Below are 24,116 nucleotides of genomic sequence, written 5' to 3'. Positions count from 1 at the left end.
AAAGAAATAAAACCCAAAACAACTAATTAATACAGAGAACAAACTGGTGATTGCCAGAGGCAGGGGTGGGGTGTGGGCAAAATGAGTAAAGGGGGTCAAAAGGTACAAATTTCCAGTTATAAATAAGTCATGGGGGTGTAATGTAGAGCATGGTGACTATAGTTAATAATACTGCATTATGTATTTGAAAGTTGCTAAGAGAGTAGATCTTTAAAGTTCTCGTGGCAAGTAGAAAAGTAATTGTCTTAAAAATAATGCTGTATTTGAATCTACTCCTGAAATCATTGTTTCACTATATGCTAACTAATTTGGATGTAAATTTTAAAAAATAAAATTATAAAAAGTGAAAGTCTAGGTTGGTAAAAACTAAAAAAAAAAATGAGCATCTGTAAGGTCTGGTTATGAAATAAAGTGATTCAAAGAAAAAAATAATGCTGTATTTGAGGTTTTTGAAATAAAATGTGATTTATTAGATTAACTGTAGAGCCTTGTTATAAATTAAATACAGAACAATAGCCAAAAGCAGAGTTTGAAGCATAAATAGATGAAGATTTCAGATTTTTTGAGAACCTAGACCTAGTGACCTATGATGAATTACTATACTCCAAACCGTGGAACTCCCAGCACTTGTTCTGTGGTGCACATGTCATAGGCAGAGTAGTGTGTGGCAGTGGTGGTGGGGTTTCATGACAGTGATACTGTGGTACTGCCTGAGCTTTTCAGGTGAGGTCTGATCCCCAGACACTACCTTCCAACTTCCTTTGTGAAGTTCAGGCAGGTATTTTATACTTCCCTTTTCCAATCAATAGTCCATCATCATCTCTTGTGATTGAGGTTCTGTAAGGGTTGAGGTGGAAAATATTACAGTCAGTAATATGAGCCTTTACTCTCTCTCTCTCTGTTTTATTACTTCCAGCAGTCTAAGAAGGTGCATCATCTGAATGAAACAAAACAGACAAATCTCCCATTCATGTCTCTCAGCTGACCTAGGTGCTCTGGTACAGGCTGGGTTGCAGACTGCTTCATGTTTTATTTTTGTAAGCCCTTCTTCCCCCAGTCACGTGTGTGTTACAGTATCTTGAAAATTATAAATAGCTAATAAATATTTATTAACTTGAATTCCTTTTTTTTTTTTTTTTTCTTTTTCTCTTGGTCAAGCCTAGCACTGAAATGACACTCAGCCTGCCTCTCCTGACTTACCGTGTCCTTCAGATAGAATAGACAGTGAAAGAGAGTGTTGGTACCAAGGGAAATATCTCTTTGATTTTTCTAGCTTTTTTAATTTTTTCGAATTCTCTGTTTACTGTCAGTAGTGAAGGAGAAATGAAAGCTACACACAGAAGCATTTTGTCATTCATGGCTGGATGGCTTAGGATAATTGGTCTCCGAAGAAAAGCATTTAAATAGACAAAGAAATACTTGCATACACCAAAGTTAAACTAGTGTCTAAAGTAGTAATCCTGAAGTGGTTTGGGAGAAATGCCAGCTTTTTAGGATGCTGCTTTAATTTTTATGTATTACAACTTATTTTCAAAATGACAGCAGACAGAGCTAAAAGGTTCAGAGCCTGGAATAGTTCTTTTTTCTACAGCTGTTAAGCTATTTAAAATTCTTCTCATGTTACTGTTTGCCATCCAGATGGCTTTCTGGCACTGATTCAGTTCCTAGATGTGAGGGCTGTTGGTTAGTTACTCACCAGCATCACCACACACTTGTACAATTTGGCTCATGACTCACCCTCACAGCACTTACATGTGGGTATCCTTTACTAGATAGTCATTTCTTATTGTCATGATGTCACTTGTTATAAATAGGTACCAGAATTGATTGGATAATGTTTCTGGGATGAAGATGCGTGACATACTCACCCCCCACCCCCCAAAACCCCAAAGGACAGAAACATCCAGTAAGTCTGTTGCACCCATTGCCACTGTAATGAGAAACAGAAACAATTGTCTGGATGATGAAACTTTTGCCTAAAATATATGTATCTGTATAGTAGATGTCAGAGTATATCCAATAAACGCGAATTAATTTGCTTCACTTCTCTACTATTAGCCACAGTGATTAAAAAACAGAAAAGAACTTGTTTCAGAAGTCAGAGTTGTGGTGAGAGGTTAGGGAGAAGAAGGGGTTTGCTATCTTAAAGGGACACCCAAGGAGGCTCTGAGTGCTTGCAGTGTTCTATTTCTGGGTTTGGACTGTGGTTTGCTTTACAGTAGGTGTTTGCTTTATAGTAACTCATTGCATACTTTTGGTGTACTTTTTTTATTACTTTAAACAATAAAAATGTTTAAAAATAGGGAATACTTGCCAATCATGTAGGAGAATTCCCTCAGCTGTGTCCTCAAAGGCTAAAGAATAAAGTCACCATGTTTTGAACTAGATATTGGTAGTAAGTTTTTGTCTTATTAATTTTATCTATTTAGTAAAATAATCCTTTTACCTGGGGCGTCTGGGTGGCTCAGTTGGTTAAGCGTCCGACTTCGGCTTAGGTCATGATCTCGCAGTCTGTGGGTTTGAGCCCCATGTCAGGCTCTGCGCTGACAGCTCATAGCCTGGAGCCTGCTTCGGATTCTGTGTCTCCCTCTCTCTTTGCCCCTCCCCTGCTCACCTTCTTTCTCTCTCTCTCTTTTTTTTTTAAATTGTTTTTTTTTAACGTTTATTTATTTTTGAGACAGAGAGAGGCAGAGCATGAACGGGGGACGGTCAGAGAGAGAGGGAGACACAGAATCGGAAGCAGGCTCCAGGCTCTGGGCCATCATCAGCCCAGAGCCCGACGCGGGACTCGAACTCACGGACCGTGAGATCGTGACCTAAGGCTGAAGTCGGACGCTTAACCGACTGAGCCACCCAGGCGCCCCCCTCTCTCTCTTAAAAAAATAAGTAAACATTAAAAAAAAAATGTTTTTAACTTAAAACATGATTATGGTCAACAGTGATTTAAATAGGCTTAACAATTAGTTCCCATGCCCAGAAGTACCATCCATTTAGTAGTGGAACAGAAGGGATAGGGTGAGGGGAGAACATTGTGGGGATGAAATAAAACTACTTGGAAATATGTATCCAACTTGAATTATTTATTATCTTGTTGATAAGCATGATCGAATATTTAGGTTAAAAAAAGGGAGGGCAGACTAAAAAATAGAACAATGAAGAACTTAATTAGCATTACTTAATAAAAAATTAATATTTGAAGGGCGCCTGGGTGGCTCAGTCAGTTAAGCGTCTGACTTTGGCACAGGTCATGATCTCACTGTTCATCAGTTTGAGCCCTGCATCAGGATCTGTGCTCACAGCTTAGCGCCTGGAGCCTGCTTCAGATTCTATGTCTCTATCTCTTTCTGTCCCTAACCCTTTCTCTCCTGCACCCCCCCCTCAAATATAAATAAACATCAAAAATATATTTAAAAATCAATGTTTGAATCAAGACCATTTATTACAAAAAATTTTTATTAACATTTATTCATTTTTGAGAGTGAGAGAGACAGAGTGTGAGCAGGGGAGGGGCAGAGAGAGAGGGAGGCACAGAATCGGTAGCAGGCTCCAGAATCAAACTCACAGACTGCGAGATCATGACCTGAGCTGAAATCGGATGCTCAACCAACCAAGCCACCCAGGTGCCCCAAGACATTATTTTGTTTTGTTTTGTTTTATTTTAATTTTTTATTTACAAATTTTTTTTGTATTTTATTAAAAAAATTTTTTAATGTCTGTTTTTGAGAGAGAGAGAGAGAGAGAGAGAGCATGAGTGGAGGAGGGGCAGAGAGAGAGGGAGACACAGAATCCGAAGCAGGCTCTGAGCTGTCAGCACAGAGCCTGATGCGGGGCTCAAACTCACAAACCATTAGATCATGACCTGAGCCAAAGTCACTTGCTTACCTGACTGAGTCACCCAGGACCCCAAGACCATTTATTTTAAATGGAGCATCTTAAACAGGTTAGCAGTATATATTTTTTTAATTTTTAAATTTTGTTAAATTTTGAAAAAAAACTTTATTTTTTATTTTCATTTTTTTATATATTAAATATAATTATCGTCAAATTGGTTTCCATACAATACCCAGTGCTCATCCCAACAGGTGCCCTCCTCAGTGCCCATCACTCACTTTCCCCTCTCCCCCAACCCCCATCAACCCTCAGTTTGTTCTCAGTGTTTAAGAGTCTCTTATGGTTTACCTCCCTCCCTCTCTGTAATTTTTTTTCCCCCTTCCTCTCCCCCATGGTCTTCTGTTAAGTTTCTCAGGATCCAAATATGAGTGAAAACATATGTATCTGTCTTTCTCTGCCTGAATTATTTCACTTAGCCTAATACCCTCCAGTTCCATCCACATTGCTTCAAATGGCCAGATTTCATTCTTTCTCATCGCCGAGTAGTATTCCATTGTATATATAAACCACATCTTTATTCATTCGTCAGTGGGTGGACATTTAGGCTCTTTCCATAATTTGGCTATTGTTGAAAGTGCTGCTATAAACATTGGGGTACAAGTGCCCCTATGCATCAGCACTCCTGTATCCCTTGGGTAAATTCCTGGCAGTGCTATTGCTGGGTCATAGGGTAGGTCTATTTTTAATTTTGGGGGAACCTCCACACTGTTTTCCAGAGCAGCTGCATCAGTTTGCCTTCCCACCAACAGTGCAAGAGGGTTCCCGTTTTTCCACATCCTTTCCAGCATCTATAGTCTCCTGATTTGTTCATTTTAGCCACTCTGACTGGTGTGAGGTGGTATCTCCGTGTGGTTTTGATTTGTATTTCCTTGAGGAGTGACGTTGAGCATCTTTTCATGTGCCAGTTGGCTATCTGGATGTCTTTAGAAAAGTCTCTATGTTTCTCTTCTGCCCATTTCTTCACTGGATTATTTGTTTTGTGTGTGTGAAGTTGGGTTATTTATAGATTTTGAATACTAATCCTTTATCCAATATGTCATTTGCAAATATCTTTTCCCATTCCTTGGGTTGCCTTTTCGTTTTGTTGATTGTTTCCTTTGCAGTGCAGAAGCTTTTTATCTTGATGAGGTCCCAGTAGTTCGTTTTTGCTTTTAATTTCTTTTCCTTTGGAGATGTGTGAAGTAAGAAATTGCTGTGGCTGAGGTCAAAGAGGTATTTTCCTGCTTTCTCCTCTAGGGTTTTGATGGTTTCCTGTCTCACATTCAGGTCTTTTATCCATTTTGAGTGTATTTTTGTGAATGGTGTAAGAAAGTGGTTTAGTTTCATTCTACCCAGGTGCCCCAAGACCATTTATTTTAAATGGAACATCTTAAAAAGGTTAGCAGTATATATATTTTTTAATTTTTAATTTTTTTAAAATTTTGAAAAAAAAAATTTAACATTTATTTTTGAGAGACAGAGAGACACAGAGCATGAGCGGGAGAGGGGCAGAGAGACAGGGAGACACAGAATCTGATGCAGGCTCCAGGCCCTGAGCTGTCAGCATAGAGCCCAACGATGGGCTCGAACCCATGAACCATGAGATCATGACTGGAGCCAAAGTCGGATGTTTAACTGACTGAGCCACCCAGGTGCCCCTATTTTAAAACATTTTTTAAATGTTTTAAATGTTTCAAATTTTTTTAATTAAATAACTATTTATTTTGAGAAAGAGCTAGATAGAGAGTGAGCAGGGAGGGGCAGAGAGAGAGGGAGACAGAGAAACCCAAGCAGGCTCTGCACTGTCAGCTCAGAGCCTGATGTGGGGCTTGAACCTACAAACTGTGAGATCATGACTTCAGCCAAAGTCGGACGCACAACCAACTGAGCCACCCAGGCACCCCAGCAGTGTATTTTTGAATAATGGGGTGATACAACTTTAAGAAAAATAATCTTTATAGGAAATTACCAACATTCTTTAGATTTAGGAATCTGGTGAATTAAAAATTTTTCATCAGCCCATTTGGTCTGAAGAAATAATGCCAATAATGTTTCGTCTCCCCATTGGAATACCATTGTTGTATCTAAATTTGTTTATACTTTTACCTGATAATTATGACTTTTAAAAAGTTGTTTGGAATGTGTATGTTATTTAAAATTTTCTAATGCCTTTTAAATAAACATAGCTAATTTACGTAGCTTATTTCAAACATTTGTTCAGTGATTATCAGTGGGAGGTGTAAAAAACAAAGTAGGGTTGGGGCGCCTGGGTGGCGCAGTCGGTTAAGCATCCGACTTCAGCCAGGTCACGATCTCGCGGTCCGGGAGTTCGAGCCCCACGTCAGGCTCTGGGCTGATGGCTCAGAGCCTGGAGCCTGTTTCCGATTCTGTGTCTCCCTCTCTCTCTGCTCCTCCCCCGTTCATGCTCTGTCTCTCTCTGTCCCAAAAATAAATAAACGTTGAAAAAAAAAATTAAAAAAAAAAAACAACAAAAAACAAAACAAAACAAAGTAGGGTAAATGTTTTGAATTGTAGAATACCCTATAATTTGATGTTCCCTATGCATTTTGAGATTCACTGCATTAAAAAAATTAATTTAGTTTTAATTCCAGTGTAGTTAACATACAGTGTTATATTAGTTTCACATGTACAAAATAGTGATTGAACAATTCCATACATCACCCAGTGCACATCTTGACAAGTGCACTCATTAATTCCCATTGCCTATTTCACCCATAGCCCCACCCACTTCCCCTTTGGTAACCATCAGTTCTGTATAATTGAGTGTCTGTTTCTTGGTGTTTCTCTCAGTCTCTCTCTCTCTCTCTCTCTCTCTATTTCCTGTGCTCATTTGTTTTGTTTCTTAAATTTCACATATGAGGGAAATCATGTGCTTTTTGTCTTTCTCTGCCTTATTTTGCTTAGCATTATACTCTCTAGCTGTATCCATGTTGTTGCATATGGCAAGATATCATTCTTTTTATTGCTAATAACGTTCCATTGCATATGTATACCACATCTTTTTTATCCATTCATCTATCACTGGACACTTGGGCTGCTGCTGTATCTCGGCTATTGTAAATTATGCTGCTATAAACATTGGGGTGCATGTATTCCTTTGATTTAGTGTTTTTGTATTATTTGGGTGAATACCCAGTAATGCAGTTATTGGATCATAGGGTAGTTCTATTTTTTTTTTTTTCAACGTTTTTTATTTATTTTTGGGACAGAGAGAGACAGAGCATGAACGGGGGAGGGGCAGAGAGAGAGGGAGACACAGAATCGGAAACAGGCTCCAGGCTCCAAGCCATCAGCCCAGAGCCTGACGCGGGGCTCGAACTCACGGACCGCGAGATCGTGACCTGGCTGAAGTCGGACGCTTAACCGACTGCACCACCCAGGCACCCCTCTATTTTTAATTTTTGAGGAACCTCCATACTGTTCCAGAGTGGCTGCACCAGTTTACATTCCCATCAGCAGTGCAAGAGGGTTCCTTTTTCTCTACATCTTTGCCAACACTTGTTTCTTATGTTGATTTTAGCCATTCTGACTAATGTGAGGTGATATTTCATTGTAGTTTTGATTTGCATTTCCCTGATGATGAGTGATGCCTAGCATCTTCTCATATGCCTCTTGGCCATCTGTATGTCTTCTTTGAGAAATGTTCATGTTTTTTGTTCATTTTATAATTGGATTATTTTTTTTTTGGATGTTGAGCTGGGTAAGTTCTTTGTATATTTTGGATACTAACCCTTTATCTGATATGTCATTTGTAAATATCTTCTCCCATTTTGTAGGGTGCTTTTTAGTTTTGTTGATTGTTTTCTTTGCTTTGCATATTTTGATGTAGCCCCAATAGTTTATTTTTGCTTTTACTTCCCTTGCCCTCACAAGACATATCTAGAAAAATGTTGCCATAGCCAATGTCAGAGAAATTACTGCCTGTGTTCTCTTCAAGAATTTTTAGGGTTTCAGGTCTCACATTTAGGTCCTTTATCTATTTTGAGTTTATTTTTGTGTGTGGTACAAGAAAGTGGTCCAGTTTCATTCTTTGGCATGTAGCTGTCCAGCTTTAGCAACACCATTTATTGAAGAGACTCTTTCCCATTGTGTATTCTTGCCTTCTTTGTTGGAGATTAATTGACCATATAATTGTGGGTTTATTTCTGGGTTTTCTATTCTATTCCATTGATCTATGTGTAATATTTCCCAACAAAACCCCAGAATATCTTTCGAATGCTGAATTCTGTTAGTACCCAGAGTGTGCTGAGGATGGAATTTTTTTTAAGGAAAAAATAATGGCAGTGGTACAATTAAAATTGAAAAAATACAGTTTCTAACATAACGTAAGTGTCAAATACATACGTTAGCATTCTGTAAAGTCTACTTAGGGCATTCCATTAACTGATAAACTGTAGTTAATTTAAACTTATTTCAGAGGAGTATTTGAAATTTGCATGTATTTGAAACTTTTTTTTCTTAGTAGGATTATATTATGAGGTGTCTTAGAAATTTAAGTGCTCTATTTTTTTAAGATTTTATTTATTCTGAAATTAATATTACACTAAATCCTAACTAACTGGAATTTATTTATTTATTCATTTATTTAGAGATTGTGCTTTGTACACATGCAGGTGAGGGACAGAGAGAGAATCCCAAGTAGGCTCCATGCTTAGAGCAGAACAGTGCAGAGCACAATGTGGGGCCCGATTTCACAACCTTGAGATCATGACCTGAGCCAAAATCAAGAGTCAGACGCTTAACCGACTGAACCACCCAGGCACCCCTTGAACCATTTATCTTATAAAGAGTGATACAACATGATAGTAAGAAGTATTTAACAAAAATAAATGCTGTAACAAGGAAGTAAAAATACATTTGCTAAGACTCGAAGCATCATGTCAGCTGTTACCCAAGAGGAATTAGTACAGCTCAGCTAACCCAGAACTGTTTTGTGGGATTTCTGTATAAATTGTAATTTTGGGAAATGCACAAGAGCAAACCACCTGGTAGGTCACTAGAGACCACCTTTTGAGGAGCTCTAATTCCTTTCATACCAGGCAGTCAAGGCTGGTATGCTGTGAAAAGGTTGTATGCTGTGAAAAGGAGTCATGGCTGTTCCTTTTATTGGAAAGAAACAAGTATTATTATAAATTAATATTAGTCATTGGTTATTGAGTGCTTTTTGTCATGTGCTATGCAAGGTGTTTTTCTGTATGCACCATTTTATTTAATTCTTACACTAACGCTGCAAGGTGGAAATTGCTTATTCTTATTGATAAATTAGGAAACTGAAAGTCAGAGAAGTTAGGTAAGTTACCATGGTTGTACCAGCCAAGTTGTACAACAAAGCATGTAGATGAAACCAGATTATGAAAAGGACTTAGTGTTTAAATAATAAAATCTCTGTGGGTCTAGTTCGTTATTGATGAGCTATATGCTAGACTAAAGAGAATGATAAAATTCAAAGTTAAATACTTGATGACTCTTTCTTAACTATGAACAGTTACTCTGAACTCTGTTCAGAGTTAAGAAAAGTAACATTTATATACTGGATAATTTTATCTGAGATGATTCCTTTATTGAGTTTGAATGTATTTTGGAGTTTGTCTTTTAAGACATAAAGACAGTAATCTATTTTTTTGAGGGTGGGAAAACTTTAGTAACAATATTTTATTTAAATTTGTACTGTTTTAGCTATGTTTTCCTCTTCAGGATAGGTAGTGTGATGGGAACTATTTGTGCATTGTAGATTATTTGTTGGGAAGTTTTAAAAGAGAAGAATTCCTTAAGACTGAAGTTTTGTCTGTGCCTGGGTTATCCACAGAAGTCATTTCTGTATGTAAAGTATGTGTTGTCATTTTATTTTATTTAAAAAAAAAAAATTTTTTTTTTTAACGTTTTATTTATTTTTGAGACAGGGAGAGACAGAGCATGAACAGGGGAGGGTCAGAGAGAGGGAGACACAGAATCTGAAACAGGCTCCAGGCTCCGAGCTGTCAGCACAGAGCCTGACGCGGGGCTCGAACTCACGGACTGCGAGATCATGACCTGAGCCGAAGTCGGCCACTTAACCGACTGAGCCACCCAGGTGCCCCTGTGTTGTCATTTAAAATTTTTTTTTTTTCAACGTTTATTTATTTTTGGGACAGAGAGAGACAGAGCATGAACGGGGGAGGGGCAGAGAGAGAGGGAGACACGGAATCGGAAACAGGCTCCAGGCTCCGAGCCATCAGCCCAGAGCCTGACGCGGGGCTTGAACTCACGGACCGCGAGATCGTGACCTGGCTGAAGTTGGACGCTTAACCGACTGCGCCACCCAGGCGCCCCTGTGTTGTCATTTTAAATATTTGTTCTGCTTTCATGGACGTTGAAATAAATCTGGCTTATAAAATAAACTTGTTTTACAGAGGCACACTATTTATAAATGTATTCTGTCTATATTAAGGTTAAGTAGTAAGAATATAAATCTGTGGTTTATTATATTCAGTTATTACTCTTATTATTTTTTAAATGTTTATTTTTGTGTGAGAGAGAGAGTGAGGGAGAGGGAGAGCATGAGCGGAGAAGGGGCAGAGATAGAGGGGGACAGAGGATCCCAAGCGGGCTCTGTGCTGACAGCAGAGACCTTGGTGTGGGGCTCGAACTCAAAATCCGTGAGATCATGAACTGAGCCTGAGTCAGATGCTTAAGTGACTGAGCTACCTAGGCGTCCCCAACTTAATTTAGTTTTTATTTAAGTAGGTTCCATGCCCAACATGGGAATCATACTCACCACCCTGAGCTTAAGAGTAGAATGCTCTACTGACTGAGCCAGCTTGGAGCTCCATCTTTCGAGATATCTTTTATGTAGACTTGTGATGATTCAGATAAAATAACCATCTTTAAAAAATGAAGTGCTACTCTCTTCAGATTTTTAGTGCTTAGTATAATGCATACTTTACTGTAAACAAATCAGATGAAGCTGATTTGTTGTTTTTGAACAATATGGATGTGAGGACTCAAGCCCACATGAATCAAGATCCCATCACTTAATGGTCTGTGATTGAAACCTGAAGGTTTGAGATCGTAAATGTAATACTCTTTAAAAGTGTTCTGCCCTTTTCAGTGTTAATGTACTTGTGTGAACATTCACTTTTCTTCTAGTTCTATCATATAATAGGAAAGAAGTAAATACTAGGTAAATGCTATTGTATTTAGTTTTTAAAAATTCTTTTTCAAAGGGTACCTGGGTGGCTCCGTTGGTTGAGTAACTCTTGGTTATGGGTCAGGTCATGATCCCAGGGTCATGATCCATGTTGAGCATGGAGCCTGCTTAAGATATTCATTCTCTCTCTCTCTCGCTCTCGCTCTCTCTCTCTCTCGCTCTCTCTCCCACCCCCCTCCCTGCTTGAACTCTCTTTCTCTAAAATTAAAAAAAAAAAAATTCTCTTTCAATTTCAGAGTTTCTTCATGATTTTCCAGAGTAGGTTTTGGTTAAATCTGTTCACCTGTATAACAAGTTTATGTTTGTTTCTGCTAATCATTTGATTTAAAAAAGTAAAATCTGATGGCTTTGATGGCATATTGCTAGGGAAGCTGAGAACATTTAAACCCTTTCCTCTCTTTCTGCCAGTGAACAATTGATAGGATATAGGTTTGTAATTATAGTCTAAGGGTTTAGTTGAGCTCATTGTCGCTGCCAAAGTTTCTGTGTCCTCTGATAGCTTCCTGGAAGAGTTGTTTTCATAGTTGTTTCATACTTGTCCTCAGGGTTCAAACAGAAGAAGGATGGGAGACTGAGGATTCTGCTGGGCTAGGTAACCCTGTGAAGAACATTTCTTTTAAAGAGAAATAAGGGGGGAAAATTTTAAAAGTATGCTAATTGCTTGGGAAAAAAAAATCTGACTTTGGTCCTGGCTCTGTTTCTGTGTCATCCTTGATAATGAATTTCTCTGGGACTTAGTATTTATTTATTTATTTAGTTAGTTAGTTAGTTAGCTTGTTTTCTTTAAAATGAGAAGGGTATGTAATTTTTTTTTTATTTATTTTGAGAGAGAGTGTGTGTGTGTGCACACACGAGTGGGTGGGGTGGAGGTGGGAGGGGAGAGAGAGAGAGAGAGAGAAAGGGAGAGAATCCCAAGTAGGTTCCCTGCACTGTCACCCTGAGCCTGACTCGGGGCCCAGACTTATGAACCGTGAAATCCTGACCTAAGCTCAAATCAAGAGAGGGACGGACGCCTAACCACCTGACCCCCCCAGGTGCCCCGGGTCTGTAACTCTTAAGACCTCTGCCAACCTGAAACTCCTGGGTGAATTCTCAGGCTGAACTCTCGAGTGTGGTGCTCTCTGTGAAATCAGGTTGACTAAGGGAAATAGGAACCAGAATATATTTTGTGTTTAAATGTGTAGCAGTAATTTTTCTTCAGAATATCTCTACAAAAGATCACCTATCGGTTAGCACTTGATTTGTTACCTTGTTTGTTTAGCAACCATGCCACAGTGTTAGTCTGACAAAGGACATGCCGTTTCAGCAACAGCACAGTATATTTTGTGAGTATGCCCCCTCTCTCAGTAGTACTGAAGAGCTGCAAGTTACTTACAGCCACTGCACCTGTAAGTTTGTTTACGAAGGGTCTAGAAAATTAAGAGCCAGTCGTACTGGCCTTACATTCTTCTGACTGGTTAAGGGGCTAGTTTTCTTTACTTGATCTTCTTTTACCCTTCAAGAATTAACCAAAGACAACATAGCCAAATACAAGAAACACCATTGTTTGCCAGTAGAAATGTATGATAAATTGGGTTCATTACTATTTTAAATACAAGAGTACAATTAGGTCTAGATAAAAACATTTCTAGGTAATTACTACTTTGATAAATAATAGGAATTGTCCTAGAGCAGTGGTTCTGAAAAAGTGGACAGTGTGAACTCGCTCCTCTACAATGTTTTTGAAATTCATAAAGGAGTGATTTTGTTGATATAATGATTTGGGGGAAGTGCTCCTTACTGTTAGATAATAGATAATTAGGTGTCCTGCAATGCATAGGACAGTCTTTGACAACAAAAGTCTCAGATACAACACAATTTTTTAATTTTCTTCCAGATATTCATGCAGGTGAAAAGTGTATTTATTATTATCTGAGCCGAGATCTTAACTTTTATTACACAAAAGCATAATACAAAATATTTTTTACATGACTTCAAAATATTGATTTTAAAAGATATAAATTTGGGAAATCTGTGGCCCCATTGAGTGGCATTTGTAGTATTTAATCATCAGTACAACACATTTGGACTAGTCTGCATTTGTGTTTGTCATATCCGTGGTGATTCTGTGCTTAGAGGCAAACCTGACTGCTTCATTAGGCAGTAAGTTTGGTCATGTGTAAGTATTCACATACTGAGAGAAACTTTATTAATTTATTATCTTATTTCTCCTTTATGTTACGGTTAGGACATTATATGGGTTTATTTTGAAATTAGGTATATATATGTTATATTGTTGCTGATTTATAAAGTTTGTAAAATGTTTGTTTAAAACGAGTATGGAAAATGAGAGGATTGAAAACCATTCTTCTGGGGTGCCTGGGTGGTTCTGTGGGTTAAGCTTCTGACTCCTGATTTTGGCTCAAGTCATGATCTCATGGTTTCTGAGACTGAACCCCACACATTAGGCTCTGTGCTGACAGTGCAGAGACTGCTTGGGATTCTCTCTCTCTTTCTGCCCTGTTCCTTCTCTCCTCTCTCTCCTGTTCCTTCTCTCCTCTCTCTCTCAAAGTAAGTAAAAAGCATTAAAAAGAAAAAAATTCTTCTAAGTAGTATTTAGCTTAAAATACTTGAAAACCTTGAGAATTGTTCTAATAAAGAGTGCTTTTATTAAAATTTTTTTTGTTTATTTTTGAGAGGGAGAGAGAGACAGTGTGAATGGGGGAGGAGCAGAGAGAGAGAGAGACCCAGAATCTGAAGCAGGCTCCAGGCTCCGAGCTGCCAGCACAGAGCCTGATGTGGGGCTCGAACTCACAGACTATGAGCTCATGACCCGAGCCAAAGTGAGACACTTAACCGACCAAGCCACCCAGGCGCCCCAGTGCTTTTATTAAAATGACACACAAGTACAACCTATATGTTATATACTGTATGTCTGTAATTATATACTATATGTCTACCTGAGTGGTCTGAGGTTTATTTTGTTTTTTAATAGGCTCTATGCCCATCGTGGTGCAGCTTGAACTCACAACCTTGAGATCTGGTAAGTCACTTGTTCAGTGACTTGGCTGGCTCGGTTGGTAGACTGACTATGCGACTATTGTTTTTGGGGTTGTGAGTTCAAGTCCCACATTGGGCACAGAGCCTACTTTAAAAAAAAGAAAAAAGTGGGGTGCCTGGGAGGCTCAGTCGGTTGAGCCTCCGACTTCAGCTCAGGTCATAATCTCATAGTTCGTGAGTTTGAGCTCCACGTTGGGCTCTATGCTGACAGCGTAGAGCCCAGAGCCTGCTTTGAGTTGTCTCCCTCTCTTTCTGCCCTTCCCCTTCCCCTGCTCATGCTCTTTCTCTTTCTCTCTCTCAAAAATAAATAAACTTTAAAAAGAAAGAGGGACACCTGGGTGGCTGAGTCAGTTAAGCATCTGCCTTTGGCTTGGGTATGATCTCAGGGTTCGGTTCGTGAGTTCAGGTTCCACATGGGGCTCTCTGCTGTCGCCTCCAAGGCCACTTCCAATCCTCTGTTTCTCTCTCTCTCTCTGCCCCTCCCCAGCTCATGCTCCCTCTATCTCTCAAAATAACTAAACTTAAAAAAAGAGGCTCCCTTCTACCTGAGTGTTTATAAAGTTTGACAACAGTCTCAGTTATTAGTAAAATATTATTAATATGACACTTGCGGTAGAAAGTAGTATAACCTTGCAATATTATTTCCTTTGATAATTTACTCCTGGTTGAGAGTAACATTTCCAAGTCTCTATTTAGAAACAGTACTGCTGGGGCGCCTGGGTGGCGCAGTCGGTTAAGCGTCCGACTTCAGCCAGGTCACGATCTCGCGGTCCGTGAGTTCGAGCCCCGCGTCAGGCTCTGGGCTGATGGCTCGGAGCCTGGAGCCTGTTTCCGATTCTGTGTCTCCCTCTCTCTCTGCCCCTCCCCCGTTCATGCTCTGTCTCTCTCTGTCCCAAAAATAAAATAAACGTTGAAAAAAAAAATAAAAAAAAAAATAAAAACAGTACTGCTTAACAAGCATCTTTATTATCTTGCTGAATCATTGGATTTTTTGAATTAGTTGACAGTTTTGAAAGTAAGGATTTTTCCCCTGAAATTGAAGATCAAGTAATTGATTTTGGAAACTGGTACGATGTTCCTTTAGTAAGCAAAGAGCTTGATTAACTTTAAAGCTAAATGATTAAACTTCCCTTTTGGTTGCATTTTGAGATGACATGAGAAAAATACTTTGCAGCTTATTTTGCTAGTTTAAAAATTTTAATTTATTTAAATGTTTCTAAAGATTTCTATTGTGAAATACATCATAGATACAGAAAAATACAAAAACATAAATGTGGAGCTTAGTGAATTTTTCTGAAGTGAAATTCTGTATTCTTTTTCCTTATATTGAAATTCATGGTTATCCTTTGACATTATGGGAGTTCTCCAGTCTGTGTAAATTTAATAGATGCCAATTTTATGGGAGTAGCAGTTACATAAACAGTACAGTTCTGTAGTTTAAAATACATCATTTATGGAAGAAAATGCCTATACTGTTACTGTTACACAGTGAGGGTGAAGTGCTTAGGTTATAGGTGAGATTTTCATGTTCCTTTTCATACGACAGGAATTTATGGATTGGAGACAAAGTGGTATTAGGCAAAGCTTGATTCATTGCATGTGATGATGCAGTAAGAATTCTGTATGTTTCTTAATATTTTTCTGCTTTACTCTTATAGAAAGATACATCTGCTATAAAATATAGACTGAGATTTTGTAAAGCCATAGGCAAATAGGCTTAACTGAGTTAAGTAGACTTATATGAGTTCAATCCTTTCAGTTTTTTAATTTTAATGAGTTCTAAGAGATCTATATGCGTATGGCATTTTATCTGTATATTGGTAAATATTACCCTGACTTCATGTAAAGATGTCACCTTTGTGTGCTTTTTATGGATTTAGACTGTTCACTGAAAGACTACATTGAAGGCCATGTAAATTTTTCCTGTTAAGCATGATTTAAATCACATTTTCAATTTTCCAGTATATTTGTTCTACTAAGTGACTTCCATAGAATTTGTTTCTCTCATTCATTAATTCATTTACTCATATGTAAATATTTACTGAGACATAATGTGTTTCAAAACTGCACATAAAGAGCTGGAAATAATAGGACGTTGGGAGCTATTTGTAAGTAGTGAGCTTCAATGTAGTATGCTCCTGATTTGACATAGATCTGCCCTATGCTTGGGTGCACAGAGGAGTATTAGGGAAGGATTCCAAGAGTCTAGAAGAGTAAGAGTTGATCAGGAGGTTATGTAAATGAGGACATTTTAGGGAGAGGGAATGATACATTTAAGATAGGAGGCAGAAGAGAGTATGGGATATGCTGGCAAGTATCAGTGGTTCATCATGGCGAGGTTAAGGACAGAATGTGTGAGAACAACAACGAGAAAGGAAGGAAGGTAGGAGTCTATGAATTCATTCCTGTAGTTCATATTAGTTATAACTACTTCATCAAGAAATTCTTAAATCTACCATAGTGCATTTTCCTCCAGTGCCCCAGAAATTCAGAAGTTTATATCTGGAGAGTTAATGCTGTAGGGTGGTAAGGTGCAGTCTCTTTGAAAAGAATGCTATTCTGGGTTTCAGGCCTTAGGAAACCTCAGCGTTTCCAGCTGTCTGGTAAGGGTGAGATCTTAGAGGTTCTGTTTTTATAGTTTCATGCTCCTTTATTCCTATTGTTACACATTAGGTGATTTGGTTTCAGTTATGAGAGTCTTGGCCAAAAATCCATGCTGAAGAGTAGGGGTGTGTAAGGTTTATTATTATTGTAATTGTGTGACAGATGGCTGATGTTTCATAAACGTTTCTCAATTTTAAATGCTAACTTTTGTTTTTCCTCTCTCACCTTTTTTTTTTTTTTTTTTTTTTTAAAACTCCTGATTCGTTTGTCGTAAATGCTGTGACTTGGTGTTCAGGAGTTGGCTTTTCCCCATGTTTGCATCATGGTAGATGAATATAGGCAAAGCATGGTCTTTATAATTTGGGGTAGTATGTTTTCTTGAACACCTGATATTTGCAAGGTTGAAAAGCTCCTCAACTAAAGACAGTCTCCACAGGCTGTTTTGCAGTGATATACCTAAAGCAATTCCAGGACCAGTAATTGTTAATGACACCTGTAGTAACTTCGTGTAGTTTTGTTCATGTTTATAAAAATATCAGTTTAGGGTGCCTAAGTATGATGACTTCTCCATACACTGTGGTCAGAGATGTACTTTCAAAAGCACTGGGGCAAGCCCTCAAGGAGCTTATAGTTAACATAATGTGGTTTATTATGGTTAAATGTCTCATACTTTTTTTTTTCTGGTTTTTAATAGTTATTATGTAGAGGGTGGTGTGAGGCTCACCCTGCAGTTAGACTCAAGTTCAGATCCCAGGACTGCCACTTGGTAGCCATGGGATCTCAACCTCTTTAAGTTCCTCAAGAAGTAGTAATATTACCATAGGGTGGTAGTAAGTGTAGAATATAGAAATGCACATAAAGAACTTGCTGGAATGCTGGCACAGAGTAAGTACTCACCTTCAGCTATTTTATTTTATGGTTTATTTATTTATTTTGAGAGATAGAGAGCATGCGATCAGGGACAGAAAGAGAGAGGACGGAAAGAATCTCAAGCAGGCTCCACGTTGTCAGCATGAGCCTGATGCAGGGCTTGATATAGTGAAATTGTGAGATCATGACCTGAGCCGGAGTCAAGAGTCAGACACTTTACTGAGCTACCCTGGCGTCCCTAAACATTTTTTTTAGATTTTATTATCCTGTGAGCTTTTTTTTTCTTTTTAATTGTAGGAGTAGATATAATAATGTTTTGTCTTAAAGAATTACTAAATGGCTACTATGTGCTAATCACTTTTGGGGAAACAAAAGTTGAAAATATATAATTGACAGTTCAAAAGAACTTAGGGCCTTTGAATAAAAATAAAAAATAGTAATTAGCAGCAAACATTTATATTGGACTTACTAGGTTCCAGGTGTTCTTTCTTCAGTTTTTATAACTATGCTATAAGGTAGTTACTGTTGATTTCACCATTTCACAGATGAGGGAGCTTAAGCAGGGGGAAGATAGGGGTGCCTGGGTGGATCAGTCTGTTGAGCTTCCTACTCTTAATTTTGGTTCAAGTCACAATCTCACGGTTCATGAGTTTGAGCCCCTCTTCAGGTACCACGCTGTCAGCGCTTATTGGGGTTCTCTGTCTCCCTTTGTCTCTGCCCCCTCTCCTGCTTGCATTCTCTCTCTCTCTCTCTCTCTCTCCTCTGAAATAAATAAATAAAAAGTTAAACAGTAGGGAGAAGGTGTGTGATTTGCCCAAGATCTTTCAGCCAGTGAGGGATGGAACCAGCTTTCACAATGAAGCTGTTGGACTGCTCTGCCCACAGAAACAAGACTGCACATCAGAAAGGCTCAGGGCCTGCACGAGTGTCAGTGTGATGGTTTCAGTCTATGAGCTGTAACAGTTAGCAGAGAGAAATTAGTAAAGGCTAGATGTTCAGGGAGGGAAGAGAGCTGTCATTTACTAGAATCTACTGTGTCTGGCTATAACACATTAGCTGCTTCAGTCTTCATGGTGATCCCAGGAGGCACATTTTATTATTTTCCCTTTTTTTAGTTATTGGACGCTCAGAAGTTTAAGTGACTTACTAAAACTCACATAGCTGGTAAGTGGTATAGATGGGATTTAATAAGACCTTTTTTCTTTTTAAAGTAAGCTCTGTACCCAGTGTGGGGCTTGAACTCATGACCTGGAGATTAAAAGTCACATACTCTGCTTACTGACTGAGCCAGCTAGATGCCCTAACAAAATCTTTTTGTTATTAGAAATTGCAAGTATACACAAAAAGAGAGGAGTAATGTAATGTACTTATCACCCAGCTTCAATAAGTATCAATATTTTGCTTTCTTGTTTAATCTGTTCTCAATTTAAAAAAAAAGCTTTATTGAAGTATAATTGCCATAAACTGCAGGTATTTAAAGTGTACAGTTGGATACATTTTGACATATGTACATACCCTTGAATCATCACCAAAGTCAAGGCAATGAACAACACATCCATCACTCCCAAGAGTTTCCTTATGTCCCTTTATAATCTCTCTTCCTGTTTCTCCCACCCACCCTTCCTCCTCGTCACTATAGACTGGTTTACATTTTCTAGAGTTTTATGTAAGTGGAATTATATAGCATGTACTCTTATTGTCAGGCTTTTTGCACTCAGCATAATTATGTTGAGATTCATTTGTATTGTTGAATGTTTCAGTAATGCTCCCCCCTTTCCGCTGTATAGTATTCCACTGCATGAATATCACAGTTTTTTATATCCATTTACCTGTTGATGGACATTTGAATCATTTCTAGTTTTTTGCCAATATAAATAAGGCCGCTATGAATAATTGTGTACAAGTTTTCGTGTGTTTATATGCCTTCATTTCTTTTTGCATAGCTTTAGAAGTAGGATGACTGGGTCATATGGTAGGTATATGTTGAGAAACTGCCAAACTGTTTTCCAAAGTAGTCATACTATCTAACATTCCCACCAGCACTTTATGAGAGTTAGAACTCTCCTTTGTATCCTTGCCAACACTTGGCGTGATTGGGGTTTTTATTTTTACCTATTTATTTGTTTGTTTGTTTTTCATTTTAGCCCTTGTATTAGGTATGTGGTAGTGTCACATTCTGGTTTTAATTTGTATTGACAAATAATATTGAACCCTTTTGCCCTCCATACATATTTTTCTCTTTTAAAGTAAGCTTCTATGCCCAAAGTAGGGCTTGGACTCATAACCCTGAGATCAAGAGTTGCATGCTCTTCTGGCTGAGCCAGCCAGGCAGCCCTACCATCCATACATATTTGATGAAGTGTCTGTTCAGATCTTTTGCCAATTAAAAAATCTGAGTTTTATTTTCTTATTATTGTATGTTGAGAGTTCTTTATGTTTTCAGGATATAACCCTTCATTGACATGAAAACATTTTTTCCTACTCTGGGGCTTGCCTTTTTGTGTTGTAGACAGTATCTGGGTAAAGGCAGAAGTTTTGAGTTTTGATGATGCTTCATAGCTTTTTATTTTATGAATTGGGCTTACAGTATTATATCTAAGAAGTATGCAAAATCCAAGGTAAAGATTTTCTCCTATATCTTTTCTTTTCTTTCTTTTTTTTTTTTTAATTTAACGTTTATTTTTGAGAGACCAGAGACAGAGTGCAAGTGGGGGAGGGGCAGGGGGAGAGGGAGACACAGAATCCAAAGCAGGCTCCAGGCTCCTAGCTGTCAGCACAGAGCCCGGTGAGGGGCTTGTACTCACAAACTGCAAGATCGTGACCTGAGCTGAAGTTGGATGCTTAACTGAGCTACCCAGGCGCCCCTCTCCTATATTTTCTTCTAGAAGTTTTAAAGTTTTGAGTTTACATTTAGGCCTATGATCCATTTTGAGCTAATTTTTACTTTTGGTAAGAGATAAGAATTAAGATTCATTTTCTTAGTATATGGATATCTGGATTTCAGCACTATTTGTTGAACAGACTGTCCTTTTTCTCAGTGACTTACCTTCACACCTTTGTTGAAATCAGCTGTCCATTCACTTTTTTAAAAAATGAAATTTAAAGCAGATGCCAAACATAATGTCATTTTACCCTTGCATATACTTTGTTATGCATCTCTATCTGGCTCATTATTAGACTGATTATTAGAAACATAATCACCATGCCATTATTACTATTTTTTAAGGTGAGGGATTTTTTTTTTTTTTTTTTTAAAGATTCCATTTTTAAGTAATCTCTGTGTCCAGTGTGGGGCTTGAACTCACAACCCCAAGATCAGGAGTCACATGTTCCACTGACTCAGCCAGCCAGGTGCCTTACCAACATGTCATTATTGCACCTCGCAAAAGTAACAGTATTTCTTTAAAATATAATCTAATATTTAATTCATATTTAAATTTCCCAGTTTGTTTCAGAGATAGGTTTTTATAGATGATTTGGTGAAATTAGTGTTCGATTTGGCTGTCTCATAAATGTTTTTTTATTCTTTAGCAGTCCTTGCACCATTCTCTTTCCTTTTTTTTTATTATTGATTAGCTTGTTTTGTTATTTTTTATTGCTTATATTATTGGTGATTCATTCTGTACTTGACTGATGCTTCCTTGAAGTCTTTAACTCCTTTCTCTATTTCCCCTATTTCTTGTAAACTGGTAAATAGATCAGATCTAGAGACTTGATTAAATTCAGGTTCAGTTTTTTTTGTTTTTTGTTAAAATTTTTTTTAATGTTTATCCATTTTTGAAAGAGAGAGAGAGAGAGCACGTGCAGAGAGTGGCAGAGAGAGAGGGAGACACAGAATCTGAAGCAGGCTCTAGGCTCCAAGCTGTCAGCACAGAGCCTGACTCAGGGCCTGAACTCACAAACCATGAGATCATGACCTGAGCCAGTCAGAAGCTCATCTGACTGAGCCACTGGGGCACCTCTGTTTTTTGTTTTTTTAAATCAAGTGTATCCTATGGGTAGTGGTTAATCCTGTTCCATTCAAGAGGTGACCTATGTCTGGATTATTCTTAGGATTTAGATGGTGTCGACCTGATATGTTCATTGTAAATTTCCTCATCATCCTTTCACTTTAGTTTGTAAATTTGTTTTAGCATCCATTAATTATGCATTATTGCCTCAGTTTGTTGTTTGATTAGAAGTTGCAAGGTGGTGTTTTTCTAATTCTATCATTCTTTTTGTGTTTATGAGCTAAAGTTGTAATAATTAAGAAAAAAAATTACCCTCATCAATTATTTGGTTACCCTGAAATAATTTAGCACAAGCTGGTTAAATGTTTGATTTATTTCCCCATTATTTTATTTTATTAATTTCTTTTTTAACTTTTATTTATTTTTGAGAGAGAGAGACAGAGTGCGAGTAAGCGCGCTAGCTGGGGAGGGGCAGAGAGAGAGTAGACACAGAATTTGAAGCAGGCTCCAGGCTCTGAGCTGTCAGCACAGAGCCTGACCCGGGACTTGAACTCAAAAACTGTGAGATCTTGACCTGAGCTGAAGTCGGCCACTTAAACAACTGAGCCACCCAGGTGCACTCAGGTTCTTTATCAGTTTTCAGAATAGTGTGATTTGGTCTTAGCAGTCTCTGGTGGTGATCAGTGAAGCATTTGTTTCTTCTTATTAAGTCACCCATTTATATATATTTGATGTGTTTCAACTCATGGATGTCATGATTGCTTTTGATGCTGAAAAATGGCTTTGAGTTAGCAATTGTCTCTTTTGGTATAACAATTTCATTCTTTGAATAAATGGGCTTTGAATCTTGGTTTAATTAACTTCAGTGCCATGTTCTTCCCACTGTTATTGTTGTGCTTCCTTGCAGGAAGCCCTCAAGGAAGTCCTCAAGGTGCAGTTGAGGGGTGCATTTATTGGAATAGGGGCTTGATTCCAGGAGTGTCAACATTTGTATGAACGTAGTTCTAACAGCAGGAGGGCAGAAGATACTTGTGGTACAAAGGCCTGGGCTGTTCATTAGTAGTACAAGTATGACAAGTAAAGAAAAATAGGCTAGAGACATAGCACAAAGGACCTTGCCAGCTGGGTTAAGGGACTTGGTCTTTTTAATACTTAGGTGGTGGGTCATGACAAGTTCATGACATTTTCTTACATGAGGTTGATAGAAAATTATTTTTGAAAGAAGACCCTCTTGATTGCTATTTTCATTGAAGTTTGCAGAGAAGAACTCAGCCAAAGAAGCCAATATTATCTAAGTAAAACCTGGCAAGAATCACTTGTTGAATGGTTCTTAATTTCTTAGAAATCTGTAATCTTTAAACCTTTCATTTTTCACATGTGATATGTTGAATTTATGTTGAGTCAGTATGGTGTGTGTATATAATGTATGTAGTGATAACTGAAAGTGTTTTTAAATAATTTATTTCTGGTGGCTTACTCTTTAATTGGCCTCCTGTTACGTAATTGGCTATATTGAAATCCAAAGAGTAATTATGGATTAGTGGGCTTTATCATATTTTAATATAAGATTTGGCTAATTTTCTGTTTCACTACATTTTACTTAATAATTTCTAGGGCCTCATGGTTATGAATGTGCTTCAATTTCATAATGCCTCCTGCTATGGCAGACATCCTTGACATCTGGGCAGTGGATTCACAGTTAGCATCTGATGGCTCCATACCTGTGGATTTCCTTTTGCCCACTGGGATTTATATTCAGTTGGAGGTTCCTCGGGAAGCTACCATTTCCTATATTAAACAGGTATGTTAATAGGTAAAATTTTTATCAGTGTAGCTTACTTACTATATTATAGGAAATGTTATTTGTGTAAATCATATGGTCAGTTTGAGAGAAGATTAAGCTTTGGGTCACTACATATTAAAGATTTTGATATTTGCCTTGTATTTTGTGGACATATAAAACAGTCATTCTTACTGTCACTTTTAATCCATATGTGATACCTGATTTAAGAAAAATCAACTTACGTTGATTTTAAATGTTAGTTTAAAACATTTAAACATTAGTTTGAAACGTTAGTTTTAAATGCTCATTCAGGTTATTAAAAGGAATTTGACGTTGAAGAAAGTTTTGTGTTAAAATCTTTTTAACTGTCTCTTCCTTCCACTTCCCTCCGTACCGCACTACTTTTCATGGTGACTATGGGGAGGAAAAAGTTTTCCCTCACTAGTGAATGGCGTGTCCTCCTTTGGAAGCAAAGTCTTTTTTTTTTTTTTTTTTTTTTTTAACGTTTATTTGTTTTTGAGAGAGAGACAGAGTGCGAGCAGGGGAGGAACAGAGAGAGAGGGAGACACAGAATCTGAAACAAGCTCCAGCATAAAGCCCTAATGCAGGCCTCAAACTCACCAACTGCAGAGATCGCGACCTGAGCCGAAGTCGGACGTTTAACTGACTGAGCCACCCAGGCGCCATCCCCACTTTTTTAAGTTTTTATTTAAATTGCAGGTGGTTAACATACAGTGTAATACTAGTTTCAGGTGTGCAATATGGTGATTCAACACTTATATACAACACCCTG

At 38.0% G+C, this 24,116-nt stretch overlaps 1 protein-coding gene and 1 pseudogene across 6 annotated transcripts in view; one reads left to right on the top strand and one right to left on the bottom strand.

Annotated features, from left to right (window-relative positions):
* Positions 1–24,116, bottom strand: part of LOC112850019 (small ubiquitin-related modifier 2 pseudogene) — a 243,033-nt pseudogene that overhangs the window by 84,023 nt on the left and 134,894 nt on the right. The gene's annotated exons all lie outside the window — the stretch shown is intronic.
* Positions 1–24,116, top strand: part of PIK3CB (phosphatidylinositol-4,5-bisphosphate 3-kinase catalytic subunit beta) — a 191,641-nt gene that overhangs the window by 56,682 nt on the left and 110,843 nt on the right. For 4 of the 5 annotated variants that reach the window (XM_086674382.1, XM_086674378.1, XM_086674379.1 and 1 more), the window contains exon 3: positions 23,155–23,341. In XM_086674382.1, the coding sequence (XP_086530508.1) occupies positions 23,171–23,341 (171 nt within the window). In that variant the 5' untranslated portion in view covers positions 23,155–23,170. Of the gene's footprint in view, positions 1–1,814; positions 1,907–23,154; positions 23,342–24,116 lie in introns of all 5 variants that reach the window. The other variant, XM_086674381.1, reaches the window with a different exon arrangement.

The sequence above is a fragment of the Puma concolor genome, chromosome C2, assembly GCF_028749965.1.
Source record: "Puma concolor isolate L17-30 chromosome C2, mPumCon1.1.hap2, whole genome shotgun sequence".
Taxonomy (NCBI): domain Eukaryota; kingdom Metazoa; phylum Chordata; class Mammalia; order Carnivora; family Felidae; genus Puma; species Puma concolor.
Note: the sequence above shows the minus strand (reverse complement) of the source record. Positions and strands in the feature narration are given on the sequence as shown.